We start from the raw sequence: 27,148 nt of genomic DNA on the forward strand, positions 1-27,148 counted from the left end.
TTTCAAATTCAGTGTAAAAAAATTGTGTTTTAGAATTTTGTGTATAAAAATTCAGTGTAAAAAAAATAAGCGTCAAAAAATGCAAAGTATACTATTTCAGTATTTTAAAATTCAGTGTAAAAAAGAGTATTTAAAAATGTAGTGTATAAAAATTCAGTGTAAAAAAATAAGCGTCAAAAAATGCAAAGAATACCATTTCAGTATTTTCAAATTCAGTGTAAAAAAATAGTGTTTTAAAATGTTGTTCATAAAATTTCAGTGTAAAAAAAAAAAGCATCAAAAAATGCAAAGCATACCATTTCAGTATTTTCAAATTCAGTGTAAAAAAATTGTGTTTTAGAATTTTGTGTATAAAAATTCAGTGTAAAAAAAATATGCGTCAAAAAATGCAAAGTATGCTATTTGAGTATTTTAAAATTCAGTGTAAAAAGGAGTATTTAAAAATTTAGTGTACAAAAATTCAGTGTAAAAAAAATATGCGTCAAAAAATGCAAAGTATACTATTTGAGTATTTTAAAATTCAGTGTAAAAAAGAGTATTTAAAAATTTAGTGTATAAAAATTCAGTGTAAAAAAATAAGCGTCAAAAAATGCAAAGTAAACCATTTCAGTATTTTCAAATTCAGTGTAAAAAAGTTGTGTTTTAGAATTTAGTGTATAAAAATTCAGTGTAAAAAAAAATAAGCGTCAAAAAAGGCAAAGTATACCATTTCAGTATTTTCAAATTCAATGTAAAAAAATAGCGTTTTAAAATTTAGTGTATAAAAATTCAGTGTAAAAAAATAAGCGTCAAAAAATGCAAAGTATACTATTTCAGTATTTTCAAATTCAGTGTAAAAAAAATAGTGTTTTAGAATTTAGTGTATAAGAATTCAGTTTAAAAAAATAAGCGTCAAAAAATGCTAAATATACCATTTCAGTATTTTCTAATTCAGTTTCAAAAGATTTCAGCGTGAAAAATTCGCTGCTTCAAAACGCAAGACCCACTTCCGGTGAGTTCAGGCTGAAACAATCGATCCTGTCTCAGAAACATCCAGTGATTTGTCAAGTTTAAAAAATAAATAAATGTGGATACCACGACTTGTTTTCCTCATTAAGACACGTGTTATCCTCCACAAAGTTATAATGTATTTGTTGGCATTAATTGAATATAACAGTTATTTTGCAATGTATTGTATTGAAAGAGTACAACGTTAGCCTGCAATGTTACGGCGAATCATTACACAGGTTAAAATTGCAGCCATTTATGTTACAACTCGTATAAAAAAGGAGTTCAAGGCAAAATGTTAGTTTTTTTCTGATTTGAGTTACTTTTATTGTGAAATAAGTATAGGAAATGCATCATCTGCTTTAAATACTCGAGCTGGCCATCTCGCCCCATATAACGCCACGCCCACTCCGTCTCGTGATCTCCGATGATTGGCTGTTTCGTTTCCTCCTTTTCTCTGATTGGCCGATGCCTTGCCAAGTGAGCTCGGCCGGGGAGGAAGTTTAGTGCCGACCCGCCTGCTTGGCCCTAAAACTCTCCTTCCTCCAAGCTGTCATCACATCTCCCTGCTCGGAAATTATCAGAATCCCTTTTTTTTAACCTGCTAAATAAGGTAAGAAAATGGGGGCTTTTGCGGTGCTGCCTCGGCGGGGAACTGGTGCGCCGAACCCGGAAGTACGGTGTTGTGTTCCTCTATTGTTCGAAACTAGCAAACAGCAACAAGCAGGCTAAATGCTGTTTTAATCCTGCGCCAATGTACCATTTAGCGCTAAACAAACACGCAATTTGATATTTTTGTAGTAATGTAGGCAAATTCTACGTTCTGTTTCGACCGTTCTGCTTATCTGACCTTATCTGTCCACTTTACCTCCTGTTATTAGTAGGGAGATCCGATAATGGCTTTTTTGCCAATATTCCGATATTGTCCAACTCTTTAATTACCGATACCTATATCAACCGATACTGATATATACAGTCGTGAAATCAACACATTATTATGCCTAATTTGGACATCCAGGTATGGTGAAGACGAGGTCATTTTTAAAAATAAAATAAGATAAATAAATGAAAAAAAATTCTAAATTGTCCTTAGTGTGTGAATGTGAGTGTGAATGTTGTATGTCTATCTGTGTTGGCCCTGCGACGAGGTGGCGACTTGTCCAGGGTGTACCCCGCCTTCCGCCCGATTGTAGCTGAGATAGGCTCCAGCGACCCCGAAGGGAATAAGCGGTAGGAAATGGATGGATTGACGGAAAAAAGAAAGTAAAACAATACAAAAACAGTTACATAGAAACTAGTAATGAATGAACATGAGTAAAATTAAGTGTTAAAGGTTGGTACTATTAGTGGACCAGCAGCACGCACAATCATGTGTGCTTACGGACTGTATCCCTTGCAGACTGTATTGATATATATTGATATATAATGTAGGAACCAGAATATTAATAACAGAAAGAAACAACCCTTTTGTGTGAATGGGGGAGGGAGGTTTTTTGGGTTGGTGCACTAATTGTAAGTGTGTCTTGTGTTTTTTATGTTGATTTAATAAAATAAAAAATAAAACGATACCTATAATTAAAAAAACGATACCGATAATTTCCGATATTACATTTTTAAAGCATTTATCGGCATCTCTATTTACTAGTCTTCTTTTCTCCATGTTTCTACCCCACAACATATTTGCATACACTTGCACAACTTTTGATATAATGATTCATAAATCATCTGTTAAGAAGCTGCGAGTCATCATTGATGTTCTCTCCCCAACATCCGTGTTGTCAAAACTAGAGATGTCCGATAATTTCCGATAAATGCTTTAAAATATAATATCGGAAATGATCAGTATCGTTTTTTTAATTATCGGTATAGTTGGTTTTTTTAATTAAATCAACATAAAAAACACAAGATACACTTACAATTAGTGCACCAACCCAAAAAACCTCCCTCCCCCATTTACACTCATTCACACAAAAGGGTTGTTTCTTTCTGTTATTAATATTCTGGTTCCTACATTATATATCAATATATATCAATACAGTCTGCAAGGGATACAGTCCGTAAGCACACATGATTGTGCGTGCTGCTGGTCCACTAATAGTACTAACCTTTAGCAGTTAATTTTACTCATTTTCATTCATTACTAGTTTCTATGTAACTGTTTTTATATTGTTTTACTTTCTTTTTTATTCAAGAAAATGTTTTTAATTTATTTATCTTATTTGATTAATTTTTTTAAGAAGGACCTTATCTTCACCATACCTGGTTGCCCAAATTAGGCATAATAATGTGTTAATTCCACGATCGGTTGATATCGGTAATTAAAGAGTTGGACAATATCGGATATCGGCAAAAAGCCATTATCGGACATCCCTAGTCCAAACCAGTAAAACAACAGACTTTACAAGATTGGTGGAGGTTTAAGTGGTTGATCTGCAAGGTCTACAAAGTTATAATCTGAAACTGAGTCACTATTGTCTCCTCCCCCCTTGCTGTGAAGGAACCCATTGAACCCATGTTTGCCTTTAATCCCCATTACTTTTAACAATGGATGTTTTATCCAATTTGTATCCCGTGTGCATGTGCAGGCTCGACAATGGCAGCCAAAATCAAGGCCGGGTCAGTGGTGGAGATGAAGGGCGACGAAATGACCCGCGTCATCTGGGAGCTTATTAAGGAAAAGCTCATCTTCCCCTACCTGGAGCTGGATTTACACAGGTAATAAAACACGAAGAGTGCAGTGGGGATGATGGATTTTTTTCAAATTCAGCTGCAGGGAAACGCCCGTCCTATGCATGTGGTCCTGAGTGGGCGTTCAGGAGTGGTCAAGCTTGTTTTTCCTGTCTTCTTCTAGAAACCCCGTTTCCATATGAGTTGGGAAATTGTGTTGGATGTACCGGTAAATATAAACGGAATACAATGATTTGCAAATCCTTTTCAACCCATATTCAATTGAATGCACTACAAAGACAAGATATTTGATGTTCAAACTCATAAACTTCATAATATAATATTGAATCAAAATCAATGTTATTATGAATGATTGACCTATCCAAGGTTCCGATTACTTCACATCAAATATTCCACTAAGAAAAATATTTTTGGTGGAAGATTTTGCAAATTTGGTAAATAAATAACCCAAACATTTATATTTTGTTGTTTTCTTACTGTACCGAAAATGAACCGAACCGTGACCTCTAAACCGAGGTATGTACCGCACCGAAAATTTTTGTGTACCGTTACACCCCTAATCTCCAGTGTTGCTTAACTTGCTTTGTGTGCAAGTTCTTCAATTTAACTTATCTGAGCAATATCCAGTGCTGTGGTATTTAAATTAACTGGAATCCAGTGTGCTGTGGGGCCCTATTGTAGTGAATCACACCTGAGCCATCATAAATTAATCAAATCTTTATTAGACATGTAAACAATGTGATAAAGAACATTTCACATCAATCAAAGTAGGGATCTAGATATCTGGTCAGGACACTCCTCACTCTTTTGCCTTCACCTTCATTGTCCATTCGTTTTTGGTGACTTTATATACTCTGGACCTAGACGTTGAGTCTGCGACATACATGGCGGACAATAACTGACGTAGTCTGCTTTGCCAGTCCAAAGGCAGTTGCCGTTTTCCGTAGTCTTCCCTCGACGGCCAGGTAATACAAAGCACTTGCTACCTTTTTTATCACATCCACGGGAGCTCGCATTCTCGTTGTCTCTCCTTTGACAAATGGACAAAGTTTTTCGGTAAGTACAATCTCGACATTGGAAAGTTCTTGTCGCCGTCTGAGAAGTGTTGTATCCCAAATAGCTGCAATCGCTTTCTCTTAAGGTATTCATGTGTGGTTTCCGCAAGCGTCCGCACAAACGGAAGGAGAAACACGGGCCTGTCGGGATGACTCGCCTCCATCTTTCCAACAGTTAGCTCCGAGTTACGAAACCGCTTTATTATGAAGCTGGCTGTGGCGCGGTCTTTCTGACGTCACTTCCTGTGTGGGGCGCGGTCTTTCTGGCGTCACTTCCTCGCCGAGCTCAGTTTGTAAACGATCAATGAGTCCATACAAAGCTAAGAGCCGGAGATTCAAGAAATACACGGCGCACTTACCCGGGTAAAAATTTGTCCAAGGAGGGAGACCTTAAACGATGGTTTAGTGTGGCTGAAACGGGGCTTAGGCTAAATAATTATTTGTTTAAGGGGTTAAACGACTTAGTGTAGACATGGCCTCATTCTGAATACATCAAGAGTGTGACATGCAGATGATACTTAATGCAGATGACCTCGTCCCCTTTTACATTGTTATGTTAATCTTACAGGACAGTCTGGAGTTGCACCAACCCGTTAAAACCCTTTAAAAGATAAGATCAGCCACGCTAAAATCCTATTGAATTGACCTGATTAGGGACTAAAATATGGCCTTGTTTGATTGAATCATTGCTACAACTTTGTAGCAGAATAACACATTTTTGTGTTACAAGTAGAATCTCTTAAAGGGGCACTGCACTTTTTTTTAGAATTTTGCCCATCCATCACAAGCCTAAGAGACAAGAACACACGTGTCTTTTGTTGTTTTAGGATTTTAAAGATTTTTTTTTTTTTTTTTTAAGTCACAGTGATAGCCTTCAATCAATCAATCAATCAATGTTTATTTATATAGCCCTAAATCACAAGTGTCTCAAAGGGCAGCCTTCAAACTTAAGCCCTCTAAAACAACTTAAAAACCCTCCAATGCTTTATATACACACTGCAAGTATATATATAATGTAGTAACAGACACCTTCATAACAATATGTAATAGGTTTTATATACACGCTGCAAATAAATATATATATATATATATATATATATATATATATATATATATATATATATATATATATATATATATATATATATATATATATATATATATATATATATATATATATATATATATATATATGCAAACCCCGTTTCCATATAAGTTGGGAAATTGTGTTAGATGTAAATATAAACGTAATGCAATGATTTGCAAATCATTTTCAACCCATATTCAGTTGAATATGCTACAAAGACAACATATTTGATGTTCAAACTGATAAACCTTTTTTTTTTTGGCAAATAATCATTAACTTTAGAATTTGATGCCAGCAACACGTGACAAAGAAGTTGGGAAAGGTGGCAATAAATACTGATAAAGTTGAGGAATGCTCATCAAACACTTATTTGGAACATCCCACAGGTGAACAGGCAAATTGGGAACAGGTGGGTGCCATGATTGGGTATAAAAATAGATTCCATGAAATGCTCAGTTATTCACAAACAAGGATGGGGCGAGGGTCACCACTTTGTCAACAAATGCGTGAGCAAATTGTTGAACAGTTTAAGAAAAACCTTTCTCAACCAGCTATTGCAAGGAATTTAGGGATTTCGCCATCTACGCTCCGTAATATCATCAAAGGGTTCAGAGAATCTGGAGAAATCACTGCACGTAAGCAGCTAAGCCTGTGACCTTCCATCCCTCAGGCTGTACTGCATCAACAAGCGACATCAGTGTGTAAAGAATATCACCACATGGGCTCAGGAACACTTCAGAAACCCACTGTCATTAACTACAGTTGGTCGCTACATCTGTAAGTGCAAGTTAAAACTCACCTATACAAGGCGAAAACCGTTTATCAACAACACCCAGAAACGCCGTCGGCTTCGCTGGGCCTGATCTCATCTAAGATGGACTGATACAAAGTGGAAAAGTGTTCTGTGGTCTGACGAGTCCACATTTCAAATTGTTTTTGGAAACTGTGGACGTCGTGTCCTCCGGACCAAAGAGGAAAAGAACCATCCGGATTGTTATAGGCGCAAAGTTGAAAAGCCAGCATCTGTGATGGTATGGGGGTGTATTAGTGCCCAGGACATGGGTAACTTACACATTTGTGAAGGTGCCATTAATGCTGAAAGGTACATACAAGTTTTGGAGCAACATATGTTGCCATCCAAGCAACGTTACCATGGACGCCCCTGCTTATTTCAGCAAGACAATGCCAAACCACGTGTTACATCGACGTGGCTTCATAGTAAAAGAGTGCGGGTACTAGACTGGCCTGCCTGTAGTCCAGACCTGTCTCCCATTGAAAATGTGTGGCGCATTATGAAGCCTAAAATACCACAACGGAGACCCCCGGACTGTTGAACAACTTAAGCTGTACATCAAGCAAGAATGGGAAAGAATTCCACCTGAGAAGCTTCAAAAATGTGTCTCCTCAGTTCCCAAACGTTTACTGAGTGTTGTTAAAAGGAAAGGTCATGTAACACAGTGGTGAACATGCCCTTTCCCAACTACTTTGGCACGTGTTGCAGCCATGAAATTCTAAGTTAATTATTATTTGCAAAAAAAAATAAAGTTTATGAGTTTGAACATCAAATATGTTGTCTTTGTAGTGCATTCAATTGAATATGGGTTGAAAAGGATTTGCAAATCATTGTATTCCGTTTATATTTACATCTAACACCATTTCCCAACTCATATGCAAATGGGGTTTGTACATGCATGTGTTTGGAATGTGGGAGGTACTAGGAAAACAAACCACACACCATGCAAACTCCACACAGATATGCTCAAACGGAGATTCAAACCCGCAATTACCTGGTCAATGTACTAACCATGAGGCTCTCTTTCCGATCGTGTTTGGAAGAATAGAATCGAAATAATCAGTTCCAGGGTCAAGTTGTGGCTTTATGAAGTAACATGCTAGCATTGGTAACTGACCACTAGTAGCGAAACCTAGAAAAGCAATAAAACACTTGATCTGACTTTAAAGAGTGACATGATTTAAAAACACTTTTCCTCAGTGTTTCCATGTTCGTGTTAAGTGTTGTTAAAAAAACCCAAAAACTAATAAATCTGTGTCTCGCATTCCTTGAAGACTTTGCATCATTTCCAGCTTGGCTGTTTGCGATAAGGAGTGTTTGATGTAGGTCAGTAGCACACATGCCATTGCAACCAACGCACAACTCGTCGAACCTGTGCTGGTTTGCTAAACATTTCCTGCGACGCTCCTGGTTTGGGGATGAAGGAAGTAGGTGAAAGGTCACATCTGGCTCTTAAGCAAAGCTTGCAGTTCAGCACATTGCTCGCGGAAGAAGAAAGTCACGAGCGAATCAGACGTGCAGTGGAGTCGGAGGTTGAATGCAACTTACAATTAGCAGAGAAATGAGCTGAGTCGGCACCCTTTGGCTTCTTGTTAATGTGCTTGATTGCCCTCCTTTTTAACAGCGCCTGCTATAAATAATCAACTTTGAGATGAACTCTGAGGCTTCCTTGTCTTTTCCGTTGTTTCCCTGCCCAGCTACGACCTCGGAATGGAGAACCGCGACGCCACCGACGACAAAGTGACGGTGGAGGCGGCCGAGGCCGTGCAGCGCTACAGCGTCGGCATCAAGTGCGCCACCATCACGCCGGACGAGAACCGCGTGGACGAGTTTAAGTTGAAGCAAATGTGGCGCTCGCCCAACGGAACCATCCGGAACATTCTGGGCGGCACCGTCTTCCGGGAGGCCATCATCTGCCGGAACGTCCCCCGCTTGGTGCCCGGGTGGGTCAAGCCCATCATTATCGGGAGGCATGCCCATGGAGACCAGGTAAACAAATTTTAATAAAACCGTTCCGGTTCACCTTCTTAACCAATCTGGTGCCCTAGGCAAGATTTTAGGTGGCGCCCCCCCACATCGGCAGTGAAGTGTATATACTCACAAGAAACCGAATAGCTTTGTCTTTGACCTTTTTTTTCACTTAAAGAAAGCAAATTAACAATCAGAATAGTTAACAAGATTTTTAAAAAAAAGGATAAATAAATGAATACAAAAAATAAAAAATTTATATATGAAATACAATATTTTTTACATACATAAACACAAAATAAAACGTGTCAACAAGTTGCATAAAATAAATTAAAAATACAATATAAATAAGGCACTGCACAAAACAAGGTATCAAACCAGTATGACTTTAACAACTATATTACAAAAAAAGGGGATCCTACAGAGTTCTCTATTTGTGCTTTTTAATATTGCATTAACTAGAATGACTTACAAATTACTGTACACCAGGGAGTACTGTAATTACCTAACATTACCGTACATTATTATTTTCCATAACAATTGAGCCCCCTCCACAATATTAACCCGACGTTAAAACAGAACGAGCTATTTATTGATTAGCAATTGCCGAATCATGTAACATTAGCTTAATGCTAAAAAGCCAGGTTACTATCACATTCTGTAACAGACAAATAATTTCATGTAGGACCTGCTACCTCTGTCTTTTTCTCGTTTCTCCTCTTCCTTTCTCTTTTTTCTTCCCTGGGCACCTGACAGTTTTGGCCGTTTTGACATCCTGTGTTGATTTTTTTATGTGGTGACGTCCAAAAAGAGTCATGATACGGGAAGGGAGGGGGCGCACCGTGCGGGGGGAGGGGGGGGGGGGCGTAATGTTGTAACAAATAATATTTCTATTATATAGGCTTTACTTTGCATGTTAATTAACCTGGGATTATTTTATGTATTTAGAAATAATAGTACCAACTTTTTTTCTTTTCTTTTTTTTTTCTCCAACATTTGTGGCACTGGCGTGGCGCCCCCTGATGGACGGCGCCCTTAGCATTTGCCTATACGGCCTATGCCACGGGCCGGCCCTGTTGACAAGGCACTTGTCATCTTTTCAAATAATTTTGGATTGCCACAAATGGATTTGGCGCTACCTCTTCGACCTCACTCTTAAACACATTATAATACCGGTATTATAGCTAATACTAACGGGGATTCATTACATTACGATGGCGCGTACAAATATGCGTGAAAAGACTCCCATCCCACATGGGATACTTTAATAAGTAAGAATTGTTTTAGTTGTATTGTAAAACTTACAAACGTTGATTGGAGTGATTAATCAAGCAAAAACTCTATGGACGCTTATTCCCAGTTTACGACCTCAAAACAGGAAGTAGATTTTCGACCCGCAATACCTGCAGTGAGTGAACTTGTCGAAAAGATGACGCCGTAGCACAAACAATAACACACCATTTCAGTCCTCTGCTTGAGTTTATGCAAACTATTAAACACAAAACATTATGGGCATTAGAGAGAAAAACAATTCATAACTTATCCGCGTCGTTTTATAAACCGCAGGGTTCAAGATCGAGGAAAAAAGTAGCGGCTTATAGTTCGGAATTTAAAGTATCTGTTTTGCAAAAAACAAAACAATTTACTTTCGGCTGCGACCATGTCAAAACCAACACCAAACTCCACTGCACGCAGTCGGGACTCGGCCTGTCACATTCACGGCCTTGCAGACAGTCGAAAATCACATATAACTGCCATAGGCAGTTTTTTAAAGTATTTTGACTTAAAAAAATATGATAAACGAAAGTACACTGGTATTTCTAAACATACATGTTTAGATTTATGTGTTTTAATCACTTTTTGCAAATGCATCATAGCAAATAATGCAAGTTAAACTGTTACGTCTATTATCGATTATCTTATCTTGGTACTCACTTGTGTTGCCAGATGGCTGTGTGTTGACTCATTTTCATTGGATAGTAAAAGTTACTATTTGGCCAAAAGGAATTATGACATCACTGATAACAAAGATTAATTGCTCCAATGAGGCCAGATTATCCAAACTGTGCTGTAGGTGGGTTAGGGTGAGCAAATCAGGCGTTCCTTCTCTACTGCGTTCCGTGCTGTAAGCCTGTGGTAAACTTCCCCTGAACTCACAGAGCTCACAGAGCTTTTAATACTATCGTTATATCGTTATATTGCATGTTGATGACACACACTAGCTGCGTCCCGCAAATTTAATTGCGACAAGCGAACAAAATCATCCTTAACGCACAGTAGTATCCTCACTAACGGGCTAGCGGTTAACGTCTTTCCACAGTGCAGCTTCTAAATCACTAATCCTTGCCTCCATTACAGCAAATAAACTGCATTCCTTTTATGTAACATTATCACTTGAGGACTAGAGGATGAGGAATAACTAAACATGCCATAATGTAAACAGGGGTGGGCACATTGATCAAAATATTCACAGTAACGATACCAAGTATAGCATCAGTGTATGGTCGATACTATGGGGAATAGTTTACAAACTCAGGAAATAAAAGCCAAAAATAGTTTTTGCTTTTGTTTTGTTATAATAGAATACAATACCTTTATTGTTATTGCATTAAAATTCAACGAAATTGCTCCAGTAAAATGCTTTACCACACATAAAAACAACAATCTGCATAGACATGTCATTCACGCAATCACACACATATAATAATAGTCTTAAGAAAATATAAAAGTGATTGATTGATTATGGTTATTTGTTTTACTCTATTGACTTTTTGAATGATTATTTTAATGTAATAAAAAGGAATAAGGAAATAATATCAATATTAACTGATATTACACTGTCATCCTGTGTTTTTGTCTGATTACAGTTGTAATCAAAAACTGCGTCATTTTAAGGATCCTGATCATTTTAAGTATGAACATTTGTAAGGCCAATACTGTCCCTGTAACTACTTGGTATTGGATCGATATCAAAATTTGTAGCATCCCCCAAAACTAATGTAAAGTATCCAAACAACAGAAGAATAAGTGATTATTGCATTTGAACAGAAGTGTGGGTAGAAACATGTTACTACTGTAGTAACCAGATATTAAAGGTAAATTAGCAAGTAGAATAATATTAGTTTTAACAAAATATTGTTACCGAATACATAAGCCTCTAAATTAGGAACCTTTGTAATCCATTTAGAAATACTTCTCTTATTGTTTTTAAACACCAAATAATATATCGTGTCGTTATCGCAGTAATAATTTTAGGCCATGTCGCACATCCCAAGTATGAACAAACTTTTTCACTGTTTCAGAGAATGACATTTCGTGTGTTATTTGCGCAAAATGTTCTACAAGCATTCTGCGAGGAGAGGGGGCAAAAAACATTGAGCTTCAACACATCAAACCTTATCAGCCACATGAAATGCCAAACAGGCTTTTAAAATCCGACAAAGACACCTGCTGCTAAAGAAGCTGCCCCAAAGCTCTCGAGAAGGAGGAAGCTATCTGTACCTGTATCAGCTTGAAAAATAAAATTGTGCTTCCCTTATCGTAAATCTATACAGCTGCACAAGCTGAACACTGACTACTCTAAAGTACATCTAAGTTTACGTCTTGCAGTATTGGCCCTTGAGTGAAGTGAAGTGAAGTGAATTACATTTATATAGCGCTTTTTCTCAAGTGACTCAAAGCGCTTTACATAGTGAAACCCAATATCTAAGTTACATTCAAACCAGTGTGGGTGGCACTGGGAGCAGGTGGGTAAAGTGTCTTGCCCAAGGACACAACGGCAGTGACTAGGATGGCGGAAGCGGGGATCGAACCTGCAACCCTCAAGTTGCTGGCACGGCCGCTCTACCAACCGAGCTATACCGAGAATATTTTATCATAGAAGAGCCTTGTTTAAGTCCAATCATTCCACTTCCAAGTATAAGCATGTAAGTATTAAAAAGAATAGGACCTAAAATAGATCCTTGAGGGACACCACATGTGATAGTGGTGGGCTTTGAGGAGCTTGTATCCTTACGTTTTAATTTAATTTTAATTTTCTTTCAGAGAGATAGGATGTGAACCACTTGGGAACGATACCAGAGAGGCCCACCAGGTAGTCCAAAGAATGAGTCAACAAGACATAGTCCCACTTGAACTTAATGCTTAACCAGTTGTTCACTGTGTTCTTCGTGAGCTGCGGTTATTGCAGGCATCATCCGTTCGTCAGGAGACGCACGGTCAAAGATTATATTTCATCAGCTGTCCTTTGAACCGCCATGTTCCGTCCCCGCGGGCTGAGTTCAGTCATAGTCAACAGGGCAGGGAGTATGTAGGTGAAAAGTCACATGGTAGACAGTTGTGTAATTGTCTGTGAAAGCATGGCTGTGTGTCTTACAGAAGCAAACAGGGAGGCTTCATAACTGTACACGTTGGTCTGTCATGTGCTGCTAATATTGAGGTTTTTTAAAAAAAATTTTCAATACAGTACAAAGCCACAGACTTCGTGGTTCCTGGGCCGGGCAAAGTGGAGATGATCTACACGCCCTCTAGTGGCGAAGCAGTGAAGTTTGTGGTACACAACTTTGAAGGTAGGTTTGTTTGTGTGTGCGGTCAAGCATTCAACGATTATAAAGCTTCTGACATTGTTCTATGTATGAACTCCACTTTGTACAGTGGATTAAAGCTTTTTTTAAATTTTATTTAATTATCTTTAGTCCAGTTTTATGTGGTCAAGTTGTATTTATATGTGATGGCGATAAATGGATTTTTCGCATAGTAGGAATCCTTAAAAATAAATCTAATATTTTCATAGCTAAAGCATAAAAAAACTATTTATGATCTTTTAAAAATTGTTTCTTAACATTGCTAGAGCCCTCTAGACATGAAATAACACACTTGAGTCACCCTTACACTTTTTTATCCCCATTTAGTAATGCTGCCTGAGGCTGAGCCAATCAGTGGCCACGATACTGAACAATGCTCTCTGATTGGTTTGGTTTCACCTAGTGGCCAACACTTTTGTAGTATTAATGTATTATTAACAGTGTTTCCCATAAACTGCCAAGATACCTGTGGCGGTGGGGGCGTGGCTATGGGCGTGGTCACCATGACATCGTCGAGTAATTTGCATGATTTACTACAATGATATAATTTTCTCAAGGCTCAAAAAATTTATACTTACAAATTAATAACAGTTTTGTTTTAAACGTCCATCCATCCATCCATTTTACAATATAATTACAACACTTTGTGTACATATTTATATACAGATTTGAACAATAAGTTATTCACTGAAATATATTTATTAATTGTAGTTCTTACAAAAAATATATCTTATAAAATATAAAAGCTAAAATGTCTCTTAAATCTCTGCCCCTTTAATTAGTGCATACTAAATAATTTAACTTTAGCCTACTACAACAACCATATTATTTACCAGCAACATAAAGTGAAACAGAGGCAGAGGTGTTCTGCCACAGTCAGTAACAAATAAACAGAAAACAGTAGTGGTCAAATACAAATAAGGCAACAAGAGAAGTATCCTACACTTCTCTTTTGTAAAGTAAATCTGAACAGCCTATATGGGCATCTACATCAACTATATGATTTGCCTGAGAAGCTGGACAGGACAAAAAAAATTTATTTATTTATTTTTATTTGTGGCGGACGTAATTCTTTCGTGGCGGGCCGCCACAAATAAATGAATGTGTGGGAAACACTGATTAATTTGTTTATCTATTTTTTATGCCTTAATATACCTAATTTTGGACCAAAAAAGTGTTGAATATGCTTTAAAGAAATCTGTGATGTGATGAAGCCTCAATATTGGAAGTGCGATGTGGCGCAGGCCGACTATATGTATGGATGTAGCATGTTTTTTTAATTTGATTATTATTTCATTTTTATAATACTCCCAGTTTACTTTGAGGAAGGTGTGTTACACCCTGGGCTGGTTGCTGGTCACGAGACTTTATTTTACTGTGTTTTATTTATGTATCCATTGTTTCAGAACATTTTCTACAATTATCGATGTTACAAATTTTACATCCACAATCAGAAAGGTCAAAGTTCAGATTTATACAGTTTGTTTATAGTTTTACTGTTGAAGGTGTATTGTCAAAGCAATGTAGACAGTGTTTTGCATTGTCCCATCATCCCTTGTAGTGGATTTAAATAGAGATGTCCGATAATATCGGACTGCCGATATTATCGGCCGATAAATGCTTTAAAATGTAATATCGGAAATGATCGGTATCGGTTTCAAAATTATCGGTATCGGTTTCAAATAGTAAAATGTATGACTTTTTAAAACGTTAAAAAATAATGCACTTTGTGACTTCAATAATAAATATGGCAGTGCCATGTTGGCATTTTTTTCCATAACTTGTGTTGATTTATTTTGGAAATACCTTGTTACATTGCTTAATGCATCCAGCGGGTCATCACAACAAAATTAGGCATAATAATGTGTTAATACCACGACTGTATATATCGGTATCGGTTGATATCGGAATCGGTAATTAAGAGTTGGACAATATCGGAATATCGGATATCTCTAGATTTAAATGGGTGTAATTTAGAAAAAAGAAAGTATATTGATCTGACTTTTTTTATGATATCCACAAACTTCAATGAGCTCGTTGTGTTATTTGGGACCATATTTGTGCTGGTTGAATTCTTTTTTTCTGCACCATGACTAGAGAAGGTTGATTGGATTGGGTCATGTAAGTAATTGCTGTGCATGTATTCCTATGGACGTAGAATCAATTGTCACTGACTTGAGTTACTTTATGGCAGGGGTCACCAACCTTTTTGAAACCAAGAGCTACTTCTTGGGTACTGATTAATGCGAAGAGCTACCAGTTTGATACACACTTAAATAAATTGCCAGAAATAGCCAATTTGCTCAATTTACCTTTAACTCTGTTATTATTAATAATTAATAATATTTATCTTTGTGGAAACACTGATCATCTCAATGATTTGTCACAATAAGTATATATAGAAACAGATAAATATCAATATGCAACACTTTATTTTTATATTTTCTCTAAGTGCACATTTTTCAAATTGAACATTTTCAAATGATCACTTCTAAGACAGTCTTGTGAAATCACAATACCCCGTTTTAACTAACTAGCCACTAACATTTTTTAACAAATCATGAATTACTTTTCACCATGTTTGTACTGATAATAACTCATGTAAAATTCAAAAGTCAACTCTCAAATTTGTAAATAAATCATGTCACACTTTGAACTGGACACCAAATCTGTTATCTGTTTCTTTGTCAGTTAGTGAAGACCAAGTCTTTAAAATATTTTATTGGATTTTCAAATTCTATTTGAGTTTTGTCTCTCTTAGAATTAAAAATGTCCAGCAAAGCGAGACCAGCTTGCTAGTAAATAAATACAATTTAAAAAATAGAGGCAGCTCACTGGTAAGTGCTGCTATTTGAGCTATTTTTAGAACAGGCCAGCGGGCTACTCATCTGGTCCTTACGGGCTACTTGGTGCCCGCGGGCACCGCGTTGGTGACCCCTGCTTTATGGACTCACCAAAGGACGAAAAAATGTGCCTGTGTTATTACTATTATCATTATTATCAACTCATTCTATTTTTTATTTTCCTATTTTAATGATGTTGGATCTGTGTTGTTGTTGTTGTTGGGGACAAGTGTTGTAAATTAGCTTTGGCTACAAACACTGTGATGCATGCATCGGATAACTGTTTCAGATGTCTATGTTTTTGTATCTGTCCATATTTCAAATAAACCTCTATAATAATAATAAATGGCAGCTATCGGACCGCTTCTGTAAGACGTCGGTGGGCCGCACTTGGCTCCAAGTCGCTGTTTGGACACCCTAAATGGATTGTGCTTCTTATTTTGCTCACTTGAGCGATGCAATTCTCTACGGACAAGTTTAATAGATCAGCTTTGTGTGCGATATCAATTCTGCACCTGTTTTTTAGTACACGCAAACCTTTAGTCGATGTGTGTATATTTGCGTGCAGGCACGGGCGGCGTGGCGTTGGGGATGTACAACACGGACAAATCCATCAAGGACTTTGCTCACAGCTCCTTCCAGATGGCCCTGACTAAATCTTGGCCGCTCTACCTCAGCACCAAGAACACCATCCTGAAGAAGTACGACGGGCGATTCAAGGACATCTTCCAGGAGATCTATGAGAAGTACGAACACGCAGTTGTGTCTTTCATATACACTAAAACCCCGCTATTTAGCGTAACGTTAGCTCATTTTGCGGTGTGTGTGTGTGTTACGGACAGCAAAGCCCTGTCTGTCTGTTATTTCACTTTACCTTTTTCTGTGTTGATTGAGCTGTGTCGAAGCTGCAAAAAAGGACATTATGTTAAATGAAGAGTTTCTGTCTCTGATAGTTGATATAATAATGTAAGTGCATCATTAAGCCTACATGAACTCCATGGTGTTCAGGGATGAATAGTCTCTCCTATTGCTAGTGTACCATTTTTGCAGCTTTAGTTACATTAATCATTAGAAATGCAGCAGCCTAGTTTTGAATGGCAGGGTCCCTGCTATCACATGTTGATAAAAATATAACATTTACATAATAAAAAATCAACTACAGGCTTCCCAAATGCTGTAATAAATTAAGCATGATGAGTTGACTTGAAACTGTTTAATGTTGCACTTTTTATATGTAGAAGAAAAGTTTTGTCATTTTATTTAATCTGAGCAACAACATTAGGCAGTTTAATGTTGATTTACGTGGGCAGAATTATTATAGTGTTCCCAATGTTAAAAGGATAAAGCCATTGTTTACAAATTTGGTAAATAAATAACCCAAAAATTTACATTTTGTTGTTTTCTTACTGTACCGAAAATGAACCGAACCGTGACCTCTAAACCGAGGTACGTACCGAACCGACATTTTTGTGTACCGTTACACCCCTACTCTTAGCTAATGGCGTTCTAGCTTTAGTGCTCTTTTGTTCACACTGTTGTGTTTCCTCAGGGAATACCGCCCTCAGTTTGAGGCCAAGGGCATCTGGTACGAGCACCGACTGATCGACGACATGGTGGCCCAGGCCATGAAATCGGACGGCGGCTTCATTTGGGCCTGCAAGAACTACGACGGGGACGTCCAGTCCGACTCCGTGGCACAAGGTCGGTGGTCCATGAAGACGACACAACGGCACACACATGTGAAATCCTCTTAGTAATAGAGATGGGTACCAAATCCGGTACTTTTTTGCCACTGACCGAATCCCGATGGTCCTGCTGGGCACAGATTGATATAAAATCCAACTGTGCCATTTTATGGTACCATTGGCGATCACTCCAGCAGCACTGAGAGCAGACTCAGCCAAACAACATGTAGGTACACCGCAAAAAGTCAGTATTCAAAAACAAGAAAAAAATACAAAAATGAGGGGTATTTTATTTGAACTAAGCAAAATTATCTGCCAATAGAACAAGAAAATTTGGCTTGTCAAAACTTTCCAAAACAAGTCAAATTAGCTAACCTCAATGAACCCAAAAATACCTTAAAATAAGTATATTCTCACTAATAACAAGTGCACTTTTCTTGGTAGAAAAAAAAAGAAGACCTTTTTGCTCAATATGTTGAAAAATATTCTTAAATGAAGTAAATGCTAGTGCCATTATCTTGACATAATGATATGCGCTCGGCATTACATTTCTTGAAACCAGCAAACTTATACTAAAAACTAATTTATTGTTCTTAATGGAAAGGCAACAAGGCAAGCGCTTGTTACTCTCGGGGTCTCCTAGCCGCTCAGGCAAATCATATGGTCTAAAAATGCATTTTTCCATCGACAACATGACATCATCGCGCCAAGTGCGTGCTCTTTCAGTCAATTAGTGCGCATATATACAGCCCGGACCCCGGCCAACATTTTTTTAATTGTAATTTTGAGGAATTTATCTGAATGTGCATGAACTATTTCTGTTCAAAATTGTTAGAAATGTCACATGTTAAATGTTTCAATATTAACTGTCAGTTTACTGTACTGTGCCAACTGTACTACTATATGAGTACGTGTTTTCTATTGTTTCATTGAAAATAAAACAGCAAAGTCCATTTGGCTGTCATCTGTTTTAATTATGAGACAAAATTGTGTCAAAATCATGATTTTTTTTTCATGCTTGAAATAAGAAATTATTACTTTAAAAAAGTAGTTTTATACTTGTGAGTGTTGATGACACAGCTTTGCAACAGTTGATATTCTAGTTTCAAGCATGTTTTACTCAATATAGGTCATCAAATCTCAGCAACAAGCTGTAATATCTTACTGAGATCATTTAGTGAAGTGAAGTGAATTATATTTATATAGCGCTTTTACATAGTGAAACCCAATATCTAAGTTACATTTAAACCAGAGTGGGTGGCACTGGGAGCAGGTGGGTAAAGTGTCTTGCCCAAGGACACAACGGCAGTGACTAGGATGGTGGAAGCGGGTATCGAACCTGAAACCCTCAAGTTGCTGGCACGGCCACGCTACCAACTGAGCTATACCGCCCCAAGTTTTAGGACCAAAACCCTTAAAACAAGTAAAACACTCTAACATAAAATCTGCTTAGTGAGAAGAAATATCTTATGAGACAGAAAATAAGCAAATATCACCCTTATTTGAGATATTTAATCTTGCTTAGATTTCAGTTTTTGCAGTGTAGTGTTGCAATTTTCCATGCCAACAAGGAAATTTACTCAAAAAACACTCCAACCTAAGTAAAGTAAGGCTCCACTTTTCCAAAAATGTCTTAGCTTGATGCTAATATATATTGGCTTCGCTATTGACATGCTACTGATGAGCGTTAACGATTTTACATAGGGATATCAACACCTCTAAAGTACAACTAAGATGCACGTTACAATCAAACAGCTGGTGAGTAATAAGTACAACACTTTGTAGGGTGCAACAAAAAAAACACAAATCATTTCCTACTGCCATCTAACGTCTTGGACTTGCAACTAGGGATGTCCGATAATGGCTTTTTTGCCGATATCCGTTATTCCAAAATTGTCCAACTCTTAATTACCGATACCGATATCAACCGATACCGATATACTGTATACAGTCGTGTAAGTAACACATTATTATGCCTAATTTGGACAACCAGGTATGGTGAAGATAAGGTCCTTTTTAAAAAAAATTAATAAAATAAGATAAATAAATTAAAAACATTTTCTTGAATAAAAAAGAAAGTAAAACAATATAAAAACAGTTACATAGAAACTAGTAATTAATGAAAATGAGTAAAATTAACTGGTAAAGGTTAGTACTATTAGTGGACCAGCAGCACGCACAATCATGTGTGCTTACGGACTGTATCCCTTGCAGACTGTATTGATATATATTGATATATAATGTAGGAACCAGAATATTAATAACAGAAAGAAACAACCCTTTTGTGTGAATGAGTGTAAATGGAGAGGGAGGTTGTTTGGGTTGGTGCACTAATTGTAAGTGTATCTTGTGTTTTTTATGTTGATTCAATTAAAAAAAAAACAACGATACCGATAATTTAAAAAACGATACAGATAATTTCCGATATTACATTTTAAAGCATTTATCGGACATCTCTACTTGCAACTGTAATTGCAATTTAATGTCATTGCAAATGATAATATGACAGTGTTTCCCACACATTTATTCATTTGTGGCGGCCCGCCACGAAAGAATTACGTCCGCCACAAATAAAAAAATTTTTTTTTTTAAATTAAAATTAAAAAAAAAAAAATTAAACAAAATTTGTATTTATTTATTTTTTGTCCTGTCCAGCTTCTCAGGCAAATCCTACAGTTGATGTAGTTGCCCATATCGGCTGTTCAGATTTACTTTACAAAAGAAAAGTGTAGGATACTTCTCTTGTTGCCTTATTTGTATTTGACTTTATTAAATGTATTTCTATTAGAAACACAACATGTGTATATAACAAAGGGTGCAAAGTCTGCAGGCAGTAGGAAACACATGGTTAAGTGTAGGGAGTAAAACTGATGGCAGTCTAAAGTTCAAGATTTTTGGAGCTCTTTGTTCAGTGGATCAGATGTTTGATGAAGCTCTGTGTCTATCTACCACCACTACTGTTTTCTGTTTATTTGTTACTGACTGTGGCAGGACACCTCTGCCTCTGTTTCACTTTATGTTGCTGGTAAATAATATGGTTGTAGTAGTAGGCTAAAGTTAAATTATTTAGTATGCACTAATTAAAGGGGCAGAGCTTTGAGACATTTTAGCTTTTATATTTTATAAGATATATTTTTTGTAAGAACCACAATTAATAAATATATTTCAGTGAATAACTTATTGTTCAAATCTGTATATAAATATGTACATAAAGTGTTGTAATTATATTGTAAAATGGATGGATGGATGGACGTTTAAAACAAAACTGTAATTATTAATTAGTAAGTATACATTTTTTGAGCTTTTTTAGAGAAAATCAAATCATTGTAGTAAATTATGCAAATTACTCGATGATGTCATGGTGACCACGCCCATAGCCACACCCCCACCGCCACAGGTATCTTGGCAGTTTATGGGAAACACTGTATGATGATAATCAAACAAGATAAAACAACTGGACAGCTGTTATGATCAGCTCATTTTTATATGTTGCAATAAAAAATCTAATTTTAGTATCAAAAACAAGTAATATTTATTAACTCACATACACATTGGTACTGAGGAGTATCGGTATCGATTCTCAGGTGCCGGGAATCGGTACCGTATCGGTTCAAGTGTTAACGTTACCCATCCCTAGCTAGCAAGTCTTCTTCGCCAACAGGCTACGGCTCCTTGGGGATGATGACCAGCGTGTTGATCTGTCCCGACGGACGCACCGTGGAGTCTGAGGCGGCGCACGGCACGGTGACGCGCCACTACAGGCAACACCAGCAGGGCAAAGAGACCTCCACCAACCCCATCGGTAGCAAACACACACAGTTTGCCCTTTTTCAAAAGGACGGCGGCGAGATGTATTCACCACGTCTCGTTCTGTCGCCGCAGCCTCCATCTTTGCGTGGACCAGGGGCCTCCTCCATCGGGCCAAGCTGGACAACAACAAGGAGCTGGGCGTGTTCGCCGAGGCGCTGGAGGCCGTTTGCATCGAGACCATCGAGGCCGGCTTCATGACCAAGGATTTGGCCATCTGCATCAAGGGGCTTTCAAAGTAAGATAAGATTTTGATCTTTTTTAACCTTTTATGTTGTTGTTTTAATTTAATTGCTGCTTTATCTCACCTAGGTTTTGTACAGCGCTTTGTGATTTAATCTGTGATAAGCACTTCATAAATACAATTGACTTACTCTAAGTGACAGATAAGGCGAAAACAGAGCGGTGTGTTTAATGCACATTTTTCACCCGTTTAAACTTCTAATAGTACCACTTTTTATTTAGAATAATCACAACTATTTTCGAAAGATTTGTGTAAAACAAAAACATTTTTTATACATTCTACGCTTTTTACAACTTTAAAAAAACTCCAACTTGTTTCCCTTATTTAAAAAAAACAACCTTATTCCTGTAACATTCTCTTTTTTTCTTACAAAAAATGTAACTAAATTACTCTTTTAAAATTACAACTTTTTCTACTTTGGAAAAAAAAAAATCGAACTTCTCTAAAATTACACTTTTTTTTTTTAACCTTTTATTCTCTTAATAGTACCACTTTTGTCTGTAGAAAACATGACTATTTTCAGAAGATTTGCGTGGAAATAAATTAGTTTTATTGTATACTAAAGTGAAATTTAATAAGATGCTCAAAAATATAATATTATTTATCTAAGGATTTGCACGCTTTTTCAAACTTACAACTTTTTTTTGTAAAATATGCCTTTTTCCTCTGGAAAAAATGCAACCTTAGTCTTTCGAAATTACAAGTTTTCCCCCTTGAAAAAAATCCAGCTTTATTATTGTAAGATTACACCTTTTTAACCTTTATTCTCCTAATAGTAGCATTTTTTTAAATTGATAAAACATTTAGATTTTTTAAATATTTGTGTGAAAAATTTAACTTTATTCACCTAAGACTTCCCACACATCTTACAATTTTTCTTAAAAAATTAAACAAAAAACAGCTTTTTAACACAAGAAACAGATCCTTGGTCTTCAAAAAAATACCACTTTTTAGCCTATTGAAAAAAATGGTTTTTCATTACATATTTTCCAACTTTTATTATTTTACTAGTAGCACTTTTGTCTATAGAAAACATGACCATTTTCAGAAGATTTGTTTGAAGAAAAAAAAAAGTTTTATACTAAAGTGAAACTTGATAAGATGCTCAAAAATATATTATTATTTATCTAAAACCCTCGCGACTCCGAAAGGGACAAACGGTAGAAAATGGATGGTTGGATGGATTACAACAAAAATATAATTTTTTTTTGTAAAATGATGGCTTTTTTCCTTTCCTTTTGAAATTACAATTTTTCCCCTTGAAAAAAATCCAACTTTTTTCTTGTAAGATTGCATCTTTTTAAACTTTGTTCTCTTAATAGTACCATTTTTTTTTATTCATAAAACATGACTATTTTCAAAATATTTGTATGAAAAATCTAAATATATTCATCTAAGATTTCTCACGCTTCTTACAATTTTTATTTTTTTAAAAAATTGAATTAAATACTATAAAAATAACACATTTTTTCACACACAAAACAGAACCTTGGTCTTTAAAAAATACCACTTTTTAGCCTCCTAATAACTTTTTTTTAGGATTACATATTTTTTAACTAACCGTTTAATATCCTAATAGTACCACTTTTTATTTAAAATAATCACAACTATTTTCTGAAGATTTGTGTAAAAATAAACATTTTTTTATACATTGTACGCTTTTTACAACTTTTTTCTAAAAAAAAACAAAAACAAAAACTCCTACTTGTTTCCCTTATAAAAAAAACAACCTTGTACCTGTAACGTTGTCTTTTTTCTTTAAAAAAAAACCTAAACTAAATTAGTCTTTTAAAATAACAACTTTTCCCACCTTGAAAAAAAAATCGAGCTTCTCTAAGATTACACTTTTTTTTTAACCTTTTATTGTCTTACTAGTACCACTTTTGTCTGTAGAAAACATGGCTATTTTCAGAAGATTTGCGTGGAAATAAATTAGTTTTATTGTATACTAAAGTGAAATTTAATAAGATGCTCAAAAATATAATATCATTTATCTAAGGATTTGCACGCTTCTTAAAACGTACAACTTTTTTTTGTAAAATATGCCTTTTTCCTCTGGAAAAAATGCAACCTTAGTCTTTTGAAATTACAGGTTTTACACCTTGAAAAAAAATCCAGCTTTATTATTGTAAGATTACACATTTTAACCTTTATTCTCCTAATAGTAGCATTTTTAAAAATTGATAAAACATGAAGATTTTTTAAATATCTGTGTGAAAAATGTAACTTTATTCACCAAAGGCTTCCCACACATCTTACAATTATTTTTTTTTAAATTAAACAAGAAATGGCTTTTTAACGCAAGAAACAGAACCTTGGTCCTCAAAAAAATACCACTTTTTAGCCTATTGAAAAAAATTGTTTTTCATTACATATTTTCCAGCCTTTATTATTTTACTAGTAGCACTTTTGTCTATAGAAAACATGACCATTTTCAGAAGATTTGTGTGAAGAAAAAAAAAAGTTTTATACTAAAGTGAAACTTGATAAGATGCTCAAAAATATATTATTATTTATTTAAAACCCCTGCGATTCCGAGAGAGACAAACGGCAGAAAATGGAGGGTTGGATGGATTACAACAAAAATATAACTTTTTTTTGTAAAATGATGCCTTTTTCCTTTAGAAAAAAATGCAACCCCGGTCTTTTGAAATTACATTTTTTCCCCTTGAAAAAAATCCAACTTTTTTCTTGTAAGATTACACCTTTTTCAACTTTATTCTCTTAGTAGTACAATTTTTTAAAAATTCATAAAACATGACTAATTTCAAAATATTTGTGTGAAAAATCTAAATATATTCATGTAAGATTTCCCACGCTTCTTGCAATTTATTTCTAATTTTTTTTTATTAAATACTCTAAAAATAACACCTTTTTTCACACACGAAACAGAACCTTGGTCTTTAAAAAATACCACTTTTTAGCCTCCTAATCACTTTTCTTTAGGATTACATATTTTTTAACTATTATTCTCTTAATAGTCAGTAAAAATAGGACTATTATCCTCATAATATTTGTGTGAGCTAAAGTATGTTTTTATACTAGATCCTCAAAAAATTATAAAGTTAATAATCTTAGACACTTTTACAACAACAACTTTGTTTTTGTCAAACTACAATTAGTTTTTCTAAAGACAAAAAAATACAACTGTATTCTTGTAAGATTAGGACTATTTTTCACAAAAGAAATAACACTTTGGTATTTTCAAATTGCAACTTTAAAAAAAAAAAATATATGCCTTTATTTTTTAAATAATACACCTTTTTTGCCTGTTATTTTTGAGGACAGTCACTCTTTTTTTCTCATAAGATCGTAATTTCATTTCCGGTAACAAATGTTTTCACTTTTAATAAGGGGGGAAAATGCAAAGTTATACAAGTATGTTTCTTAAAGGCGTACAACTTTATTTGTGTTACATGATACATACTTTTTCTTGATTATTAGAACCTTTATTCTGTATACCGGTAAACATCTTCACCTCATCTTTAAGTTGCTTGTATCATGACTGCCTTCTAGTGGTCAGTGGTCTGCACTACACAACCTTAATGTCTCTTTTTTAAAACCCCTTTTTCAAGAATACGGGCGGTAAATAAATAAAGTAGAATAACGTCTCCTCTGCTCACAGGGTGGCACGCTCTGACTACCTGAACACCTTCCAGTTCCTTGACAAGTTGGCAGAGAACCTGAAGACAAAGATGTCTAAACAGCCCAAGCTGTGATCACGCTTACACACACACAAACACACACACACACACACACACACTTTTCATAGGTACACACTGCATCTGGAAGTCTCCCCCGCCGAGTAACCCCAAAGCCGGCAGGAACCAGGCAGGACACAAGAAGGTGTAGTGTGGGCGTATCGGGATGAGTGCCTCCTCTCCTCTCAGTGAAGTACAAACAGACAAAAATAATGGACAAGCTGAAGGTGGAGCCTCGCCTGGCTTGTCCAATATTATTAATTTCCATAGCAGCAGTGCTCATGTTGTCATGTTTGACACCAACAATGCTTCAACTGTACCACAGACACACCTCATCAACACTAAGCTAAATAAGTGACAAAAAACTAGTTTTAAATGTTGTTTTTTAACTGTTTAATAACTTCATTCTGCAATAGGGAACTTCATGAAAATATGCTTTGTAACTCAAACTAAGAATGCCTTAAGTTGTTTCCATGCAAGAAAACTATTCCACAACTTTGATTTTAAATCATTGTAAATGCTGTTTATCATTTAAACGAACCTAATATGACAATAAAACATGTTTTTATTAGTAGATGAGACTGTCGTGTTGAATGCTAAAACTCAAAAAGTCATGGATCTAATTATTATATTTTGTGCTGAAATACAACAATATGCAGAAACAGGTTCACGTCAAATATTAATTTAACTTAATACTTGGTTTTCATTTATTTGCATTTTTTATGGCATTATTTAAAAAATGGAGTTAAGTCCAAGTTAATGTTTGGAATATAATTTTAAAAATATCCATTTTTTCAAGTTTTTATTTCAATAGTATTATTAGTCAGGGGGGAAAAAGATAATGGGATTGTTTTTGTTTAAAACTGAGGGAATTTTTTATTAAAATATATTAATTCAGCATTTTTATTGGGTTTTAATTTATTTGCTTTTTTTGTGGCAGTATTAAAAAAGTGAAGTTAAGTCCAAGTTAATTCAATTCAATTCAATTCAATTATTTATTTATTTCGTACTTGGATGTGTACATTTCAACAACATTTCAACAATCTCACATACCTTACTGCATTCAATACACAGCCATGTCGAAAAGGAACAGGATGAAGAAAATCTTATATTTCCTGCCCCTTCGCACAAAAGAAACATTTTCTTGGTATTTCTTTGCCGGTAGTGCATTAGAACATCCAATGCAACAAATCAATACAAAACAATATATCACATATGCACACACAGGCACCCGCACCCACCCACCAGGGGCGTAGACTCTAGAGTAGTAAAAAAGGCTACAGGACATGTATGACCCAGTTGACAAGAAAAGTTATTGTTGCCTAAAAACTACAAGTTTGTACCCCTACCCAGTGCACACACTCATAGAAATTAATAGAACAAACAATCAATGAAAAGAATAAACAAGCAAGATAAGTTGAACAAAAAATAAACAAACAAAACAAAAACTGAAAAAATAAGGCAATCACTCAAACCAAACAAACTGAAAAAGAACAAGGCAATCATCCAAACCAAACAAACTGAAAAAGAATAAGGTAATCATTCAAACCAAACAAAACTGAATAGAACAAGGCTATCATAACAAGGTATCATTCAAACCAAACAAAGCTAAGAACAATGTGATCATTCAACCAAGGATCCATAGTGCATGTCGATAAAGAAAAAAAAAAAAAAAAAAAAAAATGAAAGGAAAGCTAGACTATACAA

The 27,148-nt window shown here is 35.7% G+C and overlaps 1 protein-coding gene across 1 annotated transcript; it reads left to right on the top strand.

Moving 5' to 3' along the window:
• Nucleotides 1–1,474: 1,474 nt before the first annotated feature.
• Nucleotides 1,475–27,148, top strand: idh1 (isocitrate dehydrogenase (NADP(+)) 1). The gene is made up of 9 exons (XM_062061642.1): nucleotides 1,475–1,600; nucleotides 3,573–3,702; nucleotides 8,308–8,599; nucleotides 13,044–13,146; nucleotides 16,573–16,750; nucleotides 17,554–17,705; nucleotides 21,351–21,491; nucleotides 21,572–21,734; nucleotides 25,366–27,148. The coding sequence occupies exons 2-9, from the start codon at nucleotides 3,581–3,583 to the stop codon at nucleotides 25,457–25,459; spliced, it is 1,245 nt and encodes a 414-aa protein (XP_061917626.1). The 5' UTR covers nucleotides 1,475–1,600; nucleotides 3,573–3,580; the 3' UTR covers nucleotides 25,460–27,148.

Source organism: Entelurus aequoreus, linkage group LG10 (assembly GCF_033978785.1).
Source record: "Entelurus aequoreus isolate RoL-2023_Sb linkage group LG10, RoL_Eaeq_v1.1, whole genome shotgun sequence".
NCBI lineage: Eukaryota > Metazoa > Chordata > Actinopteri > Syngnathiformes > Syngnathidae > Entelurus > Entelurus aequoreus.

What these genes read in the sequence shown, in the direction of transcription:
- idh1 (XM_062061642.1), top strand. Translation starts at nt 3,581, where the DNA reads ATGGCAGCCAAAATCAAGGCCGGGTCAGTGGTGGAGATGAAGGGCGAC. An exon ending in CTGGAGCTGGATTTACACAG is followed by an intron (nt 3,703 to 8,307) that starts GTAATAAAACAC and finishes TTCCCTGCCCAG; the next exon opens with CTACGACCTCGGAATGGAGA. An exon ending in TTCCAGGAGATCTATGAGAA is followed by an intron (nt 16,751 to 17,553) that starts GTACGAACACGC and finishes GTGTTTCCTCAG; the next exon opens with GGAATACCGCCCTCAGTTTG.